This window comes from Aphelocoma coerulescens, chromosome 23 (genome assembly GCF_041296385.1).
Source record: "Aphelocoma coerulescens isolate FSJ_1873_10779 chromosome 23, UR_Acoe_1.0, whole genome shotgun sequence".
In the NCBI taxonomy this organism is placed as follows: Eukaryota; Metazoa; Chordata; class Aves; order Passeriformes; family Corvidae; genus Aphelocoma; species Aphelocoma coerulescens.
The window spans coordinates 5582192-5595531 of NC_091036.1; the positions used below are offsets into that span (position 1 = coordinate 5582192).

The 13340-nt window shown below is 50.2% G+C and overlaps 1 protein-coding gene and 1 long non-coding RNA gene across 2 annotated transcripts in view; one reads left to right on the forward strand and one right to left on the reverse strand.

Moving 5' to 3' along the window:
• Positions 1-13340, forward strand: part of CSMD2 (CUB and Sushi multiple domains 2) — a 368722-nt gene that overhangs the window by 202167 nt on the left and 153215 nt on the right. Inside the window, exons 12-13 of the mRNA XM_069036010.1 lie at positions 2483-2586; positions 6124-6236. Of these exons, the coding sequence (XP_068892111.1) occupies positions 2483-2586; positions 6124-6236 (217 nt within the window). The remainder of the gene's footprint in view (positions 1-2482; positions 2587-6123; positions 6237-13340) is intronic.
• Positions 961-2327, reverse strand: LOC138121975 (uncharacterized). Its single transcript, XR_011156311.1, has 3 exons — positions 2206-2327; positions 1587-1674; positions 961-1337 (listed from the first exon to the last, which is right to left on the reverse strand). It is a non-coding gene; the product is annotated as an uncharacterized lncRNA (long non-coding RNA).

A 13340-nucleotide genomic window follows, 5' to 3' on the forward strand; every position in this document is an offset into this window, starting at 1 on the left:
TGGGAAGGCCACAGCTCTCCCTGCATGTCCCTCAGGGATGATCCCAGAATTTCCCATCCTTTCCAGGGAAGGACTGGGCATGAATTACTTCCAATGCCTATGAAATACTTGGGAATAAGGAGCATTTTGTGCCTGAGCTGGAGCTGCTGAAGTCACTGTAATCTTTTTATTGACTCCAGTGGTCTTTGGATCAGGTCCTGCTCCGTGGAGCTTTTAATAGGAGCAGTGGGGAAAGCAGGGAGCTGAATTTAGGACTCATTTGCAAGTCCTCTGCTCTGTCTTTGGCAAAGAACCCAGAGATCCACTGAGCCCCATAATCCCCTCCAATTCCCAATGCTGGGAATTCTTCATCCATAGGGCCGAGGGCTCCTCACTGACAAGTTGGGATTATTTCCTGTGCAGAGGGGGGGACATCAAACCTATTTGGGGGATATTCTGATTTTTTTTTAGCTGGTCCCTGGTGCCCTGGGAATTTAATTCCAACCACAGTGGGAAAAATAAATCACTGGGGAGCTGAGAAATGCATATGGTAATTGGGGGATTTGCATAAAAGCTATTTCTGGCCCTTTTTTGACAGAATGGATGTTGCTGGTTGAGGTTTCTCCTGGGGTTATTCTCACCTGGAGCCAAAAAAAGCCCTGTCCAAGCTCACTGATGGAGGAAGGGCCCCTCTAGGGGATGATTTATTCCAAATGGAGGGGGAAATTCTGGAGCTTGGAGAGCAGGGAAACGAGGAACGTGCTTTAGGACAGAACTGCACGAGCTGCTGTACTCCTGGAGGGAATTCTTGTGGATTTTCCTCCTCAGGATGTCACTGCACTTCCAAACACTTTGGTGGCACAAAGCTTTTTGTTCCCTGTCACTTCAGCAGCTCCAAGTTTGGGGGTGCTGGTGCCTCTCTGGCTGTTTAATGAATCAGTAAATTATTCCCAGCTTTCAGAGCAAAAAAAAAAACAACCAACCCAGGAAAAGGGGGAAATAAACACAATATTCAGCACCCAACTCTTGAGCCACGAGTGTGCTGGGATGTAATTAGTTGTTTAATTAGGGTCAGACTGCTCAGGATGCAGCTTCCTTGAGTGGCTGCTTGAACTAATGGTGTGTGCAGCTCTGCAGCTCGCTGTTCTCTGGATTAATTACATTATTCCAGCGTTTCATGCTTTGGTGACAGCCTGCACAGGTTAATATTTGGGTACTAGACACAAATTAACAGGGCCAGAGTCGTCTGAAGGATCACCCTGTTTCACCATCCTGGGACTTTGGGGAAAAAAACCCTTTTCAGAATGGCTGAAATCTCTAAATTTGCTTTTCTGTGCCTTGAAAAATGTTGTGTTCATCTGTAGAAGAGAAAACACAGGGCAGCTCAGCCTGAGCTGTATAAACACCTTTTTTTTTTTTTTACTTTTGGGTTGAACTTTGGGGTTTTTATCCTCCTGGGAATCCACACGTGCTCAAGTTTTGCAGGAGGTGCTGCTTATAAAGGCAAGAAGTGACCAGAGGAAGATTTTGGGTTCCCTGGGCTTCGGTTCCTTGCCCCAAACTGAGGTGGAGAGGGACACCAAGGCTCTGAGGTTCTCAGCACTCACCTGGTTCCTTCTCCTTCATGACTCCTGATGATTTTTGTGTTGTGTGAAGCAGCTGAAATGGAGATCAACCCACATTTGGTGATTGAATCTGTTAAAAGTCAGGAAATTTAATGTATTTATGAAGGTCTTGTGCATCTGAGTGTTTCTGTGGGGTTTTTTGGGGTTTTTTTTGCTGGTCAGGTAAAGAGTCCAAGAAACAAAAAATCTGTTAATGGCGGATGTGAAGCACTTGTTTAATTTAATTAATCTCTTCCTTTTCTGGTTGTTCAGCCTGTCCCAGGCTGGGTTAAGGACTCTGCCCCTAAATCACATTTGAAAAGCAGAGATCCCCAAAGCAGCTGAGAGCCTTGGAGCACTAACTTCCGTGGGAGTTCTGCTCCTGAATGATGCAGAGAGGCTGCAGAAATCCTGTGGGGGCCAAAGTCTGGGTGGAGAAGGAGAGAAAAACCAGGGAACAATGATGTGGTGATGCTGAGGATGGTGTTTGCAGACAGCTGGAGGCAATTCACATAAATCCGTGAATTATCTCCTGCTCTGACCGTGAACCAGGAGAATTTCCTGAGCCACAAAGCAGAAGACTCTGCATTTACTTCATGCCTGTGTGCACATCCAAACCCACCTCCAGAATTCCAGCTTTGGGGAGGGAAGGGGTGGGAAAAGGCACGTTGGAATCCCAGCACACGGATATTGTTATCAGTGAAGTCAGCTGGGCAAGGAGAGATAAGGCAGAGCTGATTCAAATCACCGGGCAGAATCCAAGCTGGGCACTTTGGGGGATGTCCTGGAGATTTTGTTGCCCTTGGAAGCTGCTCCTGGACAGAGCAAGGGATCCATGAGCAGGGCAGGGCTTGGTGTTAATTGTGGTAATTGTGTTAATTGTGCCGTGTCTGTGGCAGGTGATCAAACTCAGCTTCGAGGAGTTCGAGCTGGAGAGAGGCTACGACACCCTGACAGTGGGGGATGGAGGCCAGGTCGGAGAGCAGAAATCCGTGCTTTATGTGTGAGTGACGATTCCCGGGAAATCCTCCTGGGAAAAACCTGGCCACGTTTCTGGGATCTGTCCCTGCTGTCCCTCTGCGGTGGTTTTTGGGCTGCTTTGGCCTCCTTTGGCTCCTTTTGGGCATTTCTGGGACAGAAAGTTCTCCCCTCTGTGCTTCCCTCCCCCTCAGGGAGAGGCTGAGGCTCTGCGGGGAGCTGAGAAAAGCTGGGATACAGAAGGAAAAGCAACGCAGGCACACACCAGGAGTTGTTTGGATCTCTGTCTTCTGCTGCCATCAGTTTGAGTGTAAATCCAAGATCTTGGAGTGACATCCCAGCATTTCACACCCAGGCTGCATTTGGGGAAACGAGGCTGCTTCCAGGCTGGGATTTGGGATTTTTGCATCCTCTGCTTGCAGATCTGATGTTCTCTGGGGGGTTCTTCAGCACAGGGAACTCACAGATGGTCCTGCTTTCCCTCCAGGCCTCTCCAGAACCACTCCAGCAAAGCTGTTGTGCTCTGGCAACTGTTGGAGAAATTCATTGTATTTTTTTATTCTTCCTCTTCTCTTGTTTTTCCACGTGAAGCAGCCTCCCACTCCATTTTCCCATATCAGCATTTCCTTGTCTTTCCCAAACCTCTGTTTCCCTGAGGTTTTGTTCCTTCCCAGCACGTGGACAGGGGTGGGCCTTGGTCAGGAACCCCAGCCTGGAACACACAGAAATGTGAAGGCTGATTATTGCACATGTGTAATTAAAGTGTCCCAGAACACTTCACAGCTGCTTGGTCAAAACCTGCAGATCCCTGGAAGAAATTCCTGCCATCATTTCCCATTCCATCCCTTTTGGTTTGCCTAAAACCCACGAAGATTTTCCTTTGATTGGATTTTAATCATTCCATGTTTTTTTCCCACTCTCTGTTACCTCCTCAGCACTTTGCTGATGCAGATTTGGAATGTCTGTGCCTGAGCTAGGTGCAGGGCCTGGAATCTTTTCCCAGAAACTTCCCAGTAAACTGCTGGTGCTAATCCCAGCAGGAACATTTATTTGATTATAATCTGGGAGGATAAATTGGAAGGCAGTGAAATGGGAGAGAGGTGTGAAAACCACAGTGGTGATTAATGGGCTTGAAAGTCCAGGGATAACTTTTCCCAGAGTTTGCTGCCCGCTGTCAGCTGGATTCCCAGATCAGGAATAACATCTGGATGCAAAGTGTGGTTACTTTGGAGGAATCAAAATGCAGAAACTCCTGTCAATTCCAATTTTCTTCCTGCTCTTCACTTCTTGGCTGTTGAGGAGCTCAGTCCTGCTGCCTTTCCAATCAAGGAATGTACTTCTGGAGTGAGTGGAGTTGCACAGCAGCAGATTCCATCCCAAATGGAGCTGGGAAGGACCATTTGTTTCCAGGCTCATTCCCACCGCTGGAAAATGGGAGCAGAGCAGATTGTTAGGCTGAGCTGCCTGATTTGCAGAGAGGATTTGATTTCCTGAAGTAACAAGCACCCAAATCAATCACCCAGCTCGTTAAAAGTGGGGTGGCAGAGGATGTGGAGAGCTTTGAAGCAGCTTTTCCTGGAGGTTTTTCCTCTTGGAATGTTCCTCATTCCTGCCTGGCTGCTGCTTAAATAAATAACTTGAGAATCAACAATAACGCTCCTGAACATCTCTGGGATGCAAAACAGGCACTAAAACAAGATCATTGCTTCATTCTCAGCACCCTGAGATCAATAAAACTCCTGCTGCAGGTCAGAGCAGCAATCACAGAGCAAAGGCGGGGGCAGAGCCGGGAGAGCTTTGCTGGGATTGGGAGAGATGGTTCTGATTCCAGGGAAAAACACACTCCAGTTTCCAGGAGAGCTTGAGCAGTGGCTGCTGCAGGTGTCCCTGTCCCTGGGGCCTGTGAAATCTCAGGGATGGGGAGCAGAGGTCTCTGGATGTCCAGAGTGGTCCCATTTCCCTGGGATACCTGTCCTGGGAAGGAGCTGGCACTGGGCAGGGAGCGGAGTTAATGTCACCTGCAGCCAGCAGGTGACACAGCCCTTGGAGCTGTCACACAATCCTGGAATGGTCTGAGCCAGAAGGACCTTAAAGGATCTTAAAGCTCATCCTGTTCCACCCCTGACATGGGCAGGAACACCTTCCACTGTCCCAGGCTGCTCCCAGCCCCATCCAGCCTGGCCTTGGACACTTGCAGGGATCCAGGGGCAGCCCCAGCTGCTCTGGGCACCCTGTGCCAGGGCCTGCCCACCCTCCCAGGGAGGAATTTCTTCCCAATATCCCACCCAATTCTCCCCTTGTCCAGTTTGAAGCCATTCCCCTTTGTCCTGGCACGCCAGTTCCTGATGCAGAGTCCCTCTCCAGCTCTCCTGCAGATCCTGGCAGGTGCTGGCATTTCCAGCTGAACATTCCCAGCTCTCCCAGCCTGGATCCAGTCCCTTTATCAACTCCACATCCCTGCTCTGGACTTGCTCCAGCAATTCCACATCCCTCTTACGTTGGAGCCTTTCAAGTGCTGCTGTTGTACCTGGGGCCAGGCACAACGCAGAGCTGAACACGGGGATGAATTTGGGTGTATTTAAACACCACAGAAAAGAGGAAAAAACCCTCTTGTCCCTCTCCACTTGCACTAATTTCTAAATTTCTTGCAGATAATACCTCAGCTGGAATAGGATAATCACAACATTAAACACAGGCAACACAACAGCCCTGCTCCTGGAATAATCGTCCTGCCCACGCTGTTCCCTTTCCAGGAGTGCAGGGAAGGGAGGGAGCTGAGCTCCACGTGGGCATCTGCCTGTGGAAAAGATGCTCGTGTGGGTGGGGATAAAGCTCTAAAGCTGTGTTGAACCACACCGAGGTGATTAATCCCAGAGGCTGAATGAGCCTCATTAACAGGGAGAGATCAGTGACATCTCCCTAAATCTCCTCAGCCCTCCTGGGAGGATCCTGAGGGGAAGGCAGAGCCCTGATCCTGCCGGGATTAGTGGCACTTCTGAAGGGCTCAGAGGGTGTTCAGCAGATTTGGGGCTCGTGCCTTGTCTGCCAGGTGCTTTTATGTTTTTTAGATCCTTGCAGAAGCCTCTCTCAGGGCGGAAATGTAGCAGGGAATGGGTGGGAAGCAATTTTTTGTAGCTCTGGAAACTGCTGCGAGGGCAGTTGGGAGGATTCAGTCGGTCAGGGCTCAGTTTGGGTTCTGGGATTTTATTTGTTTGCTGATGTTTTGCCTCAGTGAGCAGGGAAACGATTCCTTTAGCTGCTGGAGGATCTCTTGCAATAATGGCAGTGAGTTGTAATGATTGCAGCGAGGGTGATGGGAGAAGATTCACTGTGGGGGCAGAGTGCAGGACACGAGAGGATTTTCATCAGACTTGAAAATCCCCCAGTTTTTTGGACAGTGGAATCATTCCCCAGGAACTTCCCAGTAAATTTTCCTTGTTTTGGGATGACTCTTAATTAGTTTGGCGTTTTTCTGCTCCTGCAGAGGCCTTTATTTGAGGGTGGGTGAGTCTGAGGACACTTCCAGGCTGTTGATCTGCTGCTGTTGATGTTTTTTTTGCAGCCTGACGGGCACCACCGTCCCCGACCTCATCGTCAGCACCCAGCACCAGATGTGGCTCCTGTTCCAGACCGACAGTGTCAGCAACCTGCTGGGCTTCAAAGCCACCTATGAAGGTAATCCAGGCTCCTCTTCCCAATTCCCACATTTCCAAAGGATCAGGGACGAGCTGAGGGCAGTGATTCGGGAAAAGAAGGAGCTTCTCTAAAGAAATCGAAGCTCTGGAGGTTTTTTTTCCTCCTTGAGAGGAGCTTTGCTGGTTCCTTTCCCATCCAGGCTGGCTGGGTGGGGACTGTCCCGTTGCCTTTTCATGTTTTCTTGGAAAAGAGTTGGGAATCTCAGCTGACAGCACCAGGCTGTGCCTGTGGGAAGGGAGGGGAATCGATGGTTCCAGCAGAGCACTGGTGTCAAATGCTTTAAACTGGGACTAGGCTGGAGTGTTTCGAATAAAATAAAAGTTAATCCTGAGGGTTTTTTCGAAGAAACTCAACGGAATGCAGCAAGATGTGAGTGCTCCAGTCTGGCCTAAGCTGCTGTGTTTGCTGTTGTCACAGGTGTTGGCAAAACCAGGGAAAATGTGAGGGGAAAAGTGTCCCTGGGAGCTGCTGGAAGTGCCCAGCAGGAACATTCAGCTCTGGATCCTCCAGGCCCCAGATGCACATCGGCCCTCAGTCATTTTTGAAGGGTTTTCCGTGGCTATCCCTGCTCCAGGGGGTGCCAGGGCCTGGCCCTGGGGCTGCTGCTGCTGCTGAGGGAGCTCCAGGAGCAAATCCCAGGAGCTTGAGGGACCTGAGCTCCTGGAAGACCCAGCTGGAGCAAATTCAGCATGGGCAGGGAGCCTGGGGGGGAACAGATCCTGATGCTGGGCTTTTCACAGGATTCCAGGATGCTGAGGTGTTTGCACAGAACTGGGATATTTTACAGGATTTCAGGGATGCTGGGATAGTCCACAGGGTTTCAGGGATGCTGAGTTATTTACAGGATTGCAGGGTTACTGGGGTATTTGCAGGATTTCAGGACTGCTGGGATACTCACAGGATTGCAGGAATGCTGGGATGTTTGCAGGATTTCAGGGATGCTGAGGTATTTGTAGGATTTCAGGGATGCTGGGGTATTTTACAGGATTTCTGGAATGCTGGGATATTTTACAGGATTTCAGGGATACTGAGCTATTTACAGGATTGCTGGGATGCTGGGATATTTTACAGGATTTCAGGAATACTGGGGTATTTTACAGGAATATCCTAATAAGGGAACTGCTCCCGCTCCCTGTGAGCCCCCCAGTCCCCCGTTGTCACTCAGGCCTTGGAATTCTGTGGAATTGGAGCTTCCAGGGGCAGATCTGCTCCTCCACTTCCTGCACAGCAGAATCCCAGGAGCACTGAGACTGGAAAAGCTCTCCAGGGTCACTGAATCCAAGCAGTGCCCAGTCCCCAGCCCAGGGCACTGAGTGCCACATCCAGGGATTCTTTGGACACCTCCAGGGGTGGGGACTCCAAATTTCCCCTTCCAAGGCCTGACCACACTTTCCATGCAGAAATTTTCCCTAAAATCCAACCCCAACTCCCCTGGCCCAGCCTGAAGCCATTCCCTCTCCTCCTGTCCCTGTTCTCTGGGAGCAGATCCCAAATCCCACCTGGCTGCCCCCTCCTGTCAGGCAGAGAGTGAAAAATTCCCTCCTGATCCTCCTTTTCTCCAGGCTGAGCCCCTTTCCCAGCTCCCTCAGCCTCTCCTCACAGGCCCAACAACAACTCCTGTAATTCCATGAAATCTTTCCTCATTTCCTGGGTGTCTTTGCAGTTTTTCCAGCACTTTGCTGACCCTGCTGAACAAATTTGTGCACGGACAAGCAAACCCAGCCTGTGCTGGGGGCTGAGCCGCCCTCCCTCAGCCCTGGCCACAAAAATCCCGGAATTTTTGCAAATGCTTGGAGCTGCAGAGCGAGAGGCATCCAAGGGAGAGGGAATTGCCAATTCCCAAATGCATTCTGGAGTTCTGGGTGACTCCTGACAAGTTCCAGTTTCAGTTTTGTGGCCTAATTGTGAGAGGAAAATCAGAGCTGATGGAGCTGTGGAGAGTCAGGAGTGAAAATCTGCCTGACGGGAGGGTGGAGTGTGTTGGACATCCATCCATCCATCCCAAAATGGGGAGTTGGAGTGAGCATCGTGAGGGGAATGCAATCCCAGAGGCTGCCACCTCCGCCAGGAGACTGATGGGTGCTGCTCCCAGGGGATTGATGGGTGCTGCTCCCAGGAGCTGCTGGAAGGAGGGGGATGCGCCATCGGATTTTTAATGCTGGGATTTGGGGAGCCCAGCCAGGTCCTTCTGCTTCCTGTGAGGGTAAAGACAAATAATATCTGCACCAGGGAGGGCATGGAGAGCACCAAGAGTCTGGATTTTGGGATTTTCACACAAAGATGGGATGAGTTTGGAGCAAACACCCAGTGTGTGTAAATCATTGATTCTCACTTCAGCTCTGCCAGGCCGAGGGTCTGGCTCGTTGATGTTCCCCAAAATCACTCCTAAATCTCCAATCCCAACTTTTATCCTCATGAACAGACGTTTTTTTCATCCTAATGAACAATGTTTTGGGATTTCCAGTGCTTGGCAGAAGGGATTGGGGTTAAGCTCCACTTTGCTGGAGAATCCTTTCCTTCCTCCCCACTGCTGCAACTTTTGGGAGAGGGCTCCAAGCCTTCCAGGATCCTGGGGCTTCTCTTCTCCCTCTTTTCCTTTAATCCTGGGTGATTTGTTGGGAAAACACCTTCCCCTGGAGCTGATGCCTTCCACATCCATCAGGATATTCTTGTAGAATTCCCAGCCCCTTGTAACAGTTGGAATAAAGGATTCCTTCAGGTCACGTTTTTCAGAAGTTCCTGAGAAATTTAGGATTGATTAAAGAAGATTCAGACTCCCATAATCTTCTTCTGAGGGATTTTCCCCATCAGTGGACTGAAGTTTCCCAAAAAAAAACCCAAAACCCTTATTCCTTCTGCTGCTGAACCTAAGTTTATTCCCAGCAATAGCATAAAAGTAAATTAATTTGTAAATTTATAAATTCCCATGGTAAGAACAGAAACATTAAAACATGAAAATAATAAAAAACCAACAGAACAAAGCCAGATTTTCATTTCATGTTGCATTATTTTAATAGAAAGCGAGAGTTCCAAATTAAAACCAGATTTATGGGCGCTCCCACCCTGATTTAATTTGGATTTCTGCTGGAATCAGGTTGGAGCTGACTCAGGTGTGTGCCCCGAGCCCCCCTGCTGCAGGCAGGGGATGATTAAAGGCTCTTCATTGTCAGGGGAGTGCTGAGCAAGGGTTTGGCTGTGGAGGGCTCAGCTCCCAGCTGGAATTCAGCCCCACGGTGCTGAAGAGGCTCGGGAGCTCTGCAGGGCCGGGGCTGGAGATTTCCTCTGCTGCTCTTGGTGCTTTTAATCGAACTGGGCTTTGCTGGGACAGGCTGCTGCTTCCTGCAGCTCTTTTTCCCTTTATTCAGGTGGAAATGCAGCCCTGGGTTTAATTTTTGGGGTTCTGCATCACCTGCCCCCCCCGTGTCGTTGCTGGTGGGGCTCTCTCAGGAGGCTGAGGGGTTCCTGTCCCCCCTGCTCTGCTTTCCCATTCCGTGTGCTGAGCTTCACACAAACCCCGAGCTCTGAAGTGCTGCTGAGCCACAGAAGGGCTTTGAGCTCATGCTGAGCTGAGCTGAGCTCTGCCAGGGCCGTGTTCCTGGCGTTTAAGCCTTGCCCAAAGCTTAGGCAGGGTTTGGGGTGGTGCTGATCCCGCCAGAGCCAGGCCCAGCTGCTGCACTTGCTCTGCTCTGGTGGTTTCAGCTGGGAGGGAGAAGCAGGAAGGGCTTTTTCCTTTTAGTTCATCCCCTCCTTGTTGTGTTCCCTCTTTAGATCCATTTTTTCCTCATTCAGGGAATCCCAGACTGGTTTGGCTTGGAAGGGACCTTAAAACCCATCTTGTTCCACCCCTTCCATGGGGTCAGAACCGGAGGATCCTTTGGGTTGGAACGAGCTGATCCCTTTTTTATTCATTCTTGGAATCAAAAACTAAAAGGCAACAGAAACTCCCTGGTCCTGATTCCTCCAGATCCTGCCTGACACCATTAGCTTTAATTAATTCAGCCACATTAATTAAAACACAGAATCCCATGTGTGAGGTAAAATACTTTCCTGACTGGGGGTGACACTTGTGGGGTTTCCTCAGGTTTCACAAATCCTTCACCCTATGGCTATCCCTTCCACAAACCAGAGTTCTGCTTGCTGGCAGCTCCCCAAATCCTCATTTCCCCCCAGAACCGAGCCAGGCAGGAGCAGAAATTCCAATGGAAGTGCAGGAGAGGCACAGCCTGGATTGGGGGAGCCTGCAGGGTGTGTGAGGGAGGCTTTAACTCCAGGACCCAATTTTCCCCACAGCACCTGCAGCAAAGAGCACAAAGAGCTGTGCAGAATTCCTGCTGCCACGTTTTCCCTCAGAAAACAGAGTTTTGTCAAAATTCCCCCTGTATGAATAATATTTGATGGAGGAGCTGTGAAAGATTCGTGTCAACTTGTTTCCTTTCAATAATGTCAAAACACTTGATTTGGATGTTCTTGTTTAGTTTTGACTTTTATTATTGGAACGTGGAAGTGATTTTGCTTTAAACTTCCATCAGGAGGAATGTTTCAGTTGTACTGAAGTAACACATTTTGGTATTTTTTGAATTGCTCCTTTTTTTTTTTTCTTCTTTTTTTTGGTGGAACTTCTGCCCTGCTAAATTATTTCATGGATTTTACTCCCTACGCAGAGAAATGCAGGAACCCGGGGGATTTTTTCTCGGGACAGAAAATGGAATTTCTGCATAAATTCCGTTTCCTGACCTCTGTGAGGTGATGAAACCTGCGAGCTGTGGTTGCCTGCTGCTAACAAGGGCAGGGTGGGAACTGGGAGCTCTCATTCCTCGTTTCTCTCCCATTTTTAACTCCCTGATTTGAGCTGGGGTCGTGCAGAGGGACAGGAAAGGGTGAGGAGGGAGGAGACCCCTCGGTGTTGTCTTTATTCTCCCTCAGCAAATGTTCTGATTTCCCTCACTTGGCTGTGTTTTTTCCAAGCTCCTGATGCCCTCAGCACATCCTGGTTTTACAGGAGCCAGGGAGATGCTGCACATTCTCAGTTCCCTTTGGAATTACGGCTCTGGAACTTCGGCTTCTGCCATAGCTGGTGTGGAATTCCTGCAGCTCTCATCCCTCCAGAGCCACCAGCCCGAGCTGAGGGAAGCATTTGGGACTGGCTGTGGGGTTTTGGCCTCTCTGACCCTTCTGGGGAAGCTCCCGTGGGCTTCAGGAGGACAGGGCTGCCACGCTGGGGTCGGGCAGGAATTGTGTCCGTGTTTGGAGGAGTTTTGGGGCTGCCACGATGGGAATTTTCTGTGTCCGTGTGTGGAGGGGTTTTGTTGTTGGCACTGGAAGAGTCCCTGGGTGTGCAGGAGCAGCCTGGGGAGGGCTGATTCTCCTTCTCTCTGGGTACAGGATGGGCTGGGAGGTGAATCCACACCTGCTCCACGTTCTGAGGGATGGCTGGAGCGAGGTGTGTTGGCATCACAGAATCGTGGAATGGTTTGGATCAGACAGGGCCTTAAAGCCCATCCCAGTCCATGGGCAGGGACACTTCCCCCTATCCCAGGGTGCTCCAGCCTGGCCTGGGACACTCCCAGGGATGGGGAATCCTCACCAAATTCCAGCAGCCAGAGGGATCCCAGGACATCCAACAGCTCCTTCCCTGGGCACGCTGCGCTGCTGCCCCAGTGACAGCAGCACTGGGGACACTGGGGACAGCCCCTGCAGCTCACAGAGCCATCACTGGCCCTGGCTAACGCTGGATTTCCAGGCTCCAAGGTGTGGGAAGGGAAGGAGTAACAGGCATGGGTGTTTCAGGGCAGCTGAGTGGCAGCAGGGAGCGCTCGCAGCCCCCCGGCTCTGTCAGACTCGCTGATAAATGTTCCAAATCCGCTCCTTCCCATCCCAGCTCCTTGCTACTCCTTGAGTTTTAAAGCTGCATTTTCATTTCCTGATAGGCACTGTTGGCCTTGTGCATTTTTGGGGGGAGGAATGCACAGTTCAGTGCAGCTTCAACACCCAAAATACTCTTTATTTTCCATCCCTGATATGCAAGTGCAGCTCCTAAACAGTTGGATTTGGAGACTCTGCAGGAAGATCCGTAAACCCTGGCAAAGTGCTTTCACTGAGAGGCAAAAACCACAGCCTATCTCACGAGAAGTTTAATATTAATTTATGTTAAATTATTTTGGGGATGCTTCATTAGCTGCCAGTGAGTTTTCAGCTCAAGATGCAGCAGAAGCTCCGTGCCGTGTGACTTCTGCTCAAAATACACCTGGATCTGGAGTTGCCTGGAGCCAGAATAATAATCAGGGTGCTCGTTGTTATTCCAGCCAAATTGGGACATTAGAGGGAGTCATGCAAATCCTGGCTGCCACGATTTTCCTCTGTAAAGGAAGTGTCATAAAAGAGATTTCCAATTTGGTGCAAGAAATTGGAAGCGGGGAGAAAAGACAGCGAGACTGACCAGAGATGATGGGGATAAAAACCAGAGGGTGTGGGAGCAGAGAGGAGCGTGGAGCAGAGAAATAATGTGGGAACACTAAGGAGGGATGAAGGAATGAAGTTTTGGAGCTAATAGTGATCCAGGGCAGGGAGCCCTTTGGAAATGGAGTTGGAGGGAGCAGGAGATAAGAGGAAATTGTGTCTGGGGTTTATTTGGAGTCGAAATGCAGACGGAGAGAGGGATTAGCTCCGTGTCGGGACAAGGCGGGAATGGGAATGGGGTGGGGAGGGGAGGGAAGGGGATAATCCAGCAAATTCCCTCTGTGTCCCTGTGCCAGGGGGCTGAGGGTGGGTCCTGCTCAGCCAGATGTGGTCCCTGGAATTCAGAAGTTCCTGGAGCAGATACAGAACAGGAGCTGCTTTGGATCCCTGTGTTTTTCATTTATTCCCTGTATTTTATTTTTTCATTTCAGCTGGGATTGTCACAGAACCCTGGAATGGTTTGGGGTGGAAAGGACCTTAAAGATCATCCAGTTCATGGGCAGGGACAATTCCACTATCCCAGAGTGCTCCAAGCCCTGTCCAGCCTGGCCTTGGACACTTCCAGGGATCCAGGGGCAGCCCCAGCTTCTGTGGGAATTCCTTTCCAGCCCCTCCCCACCCTCACAG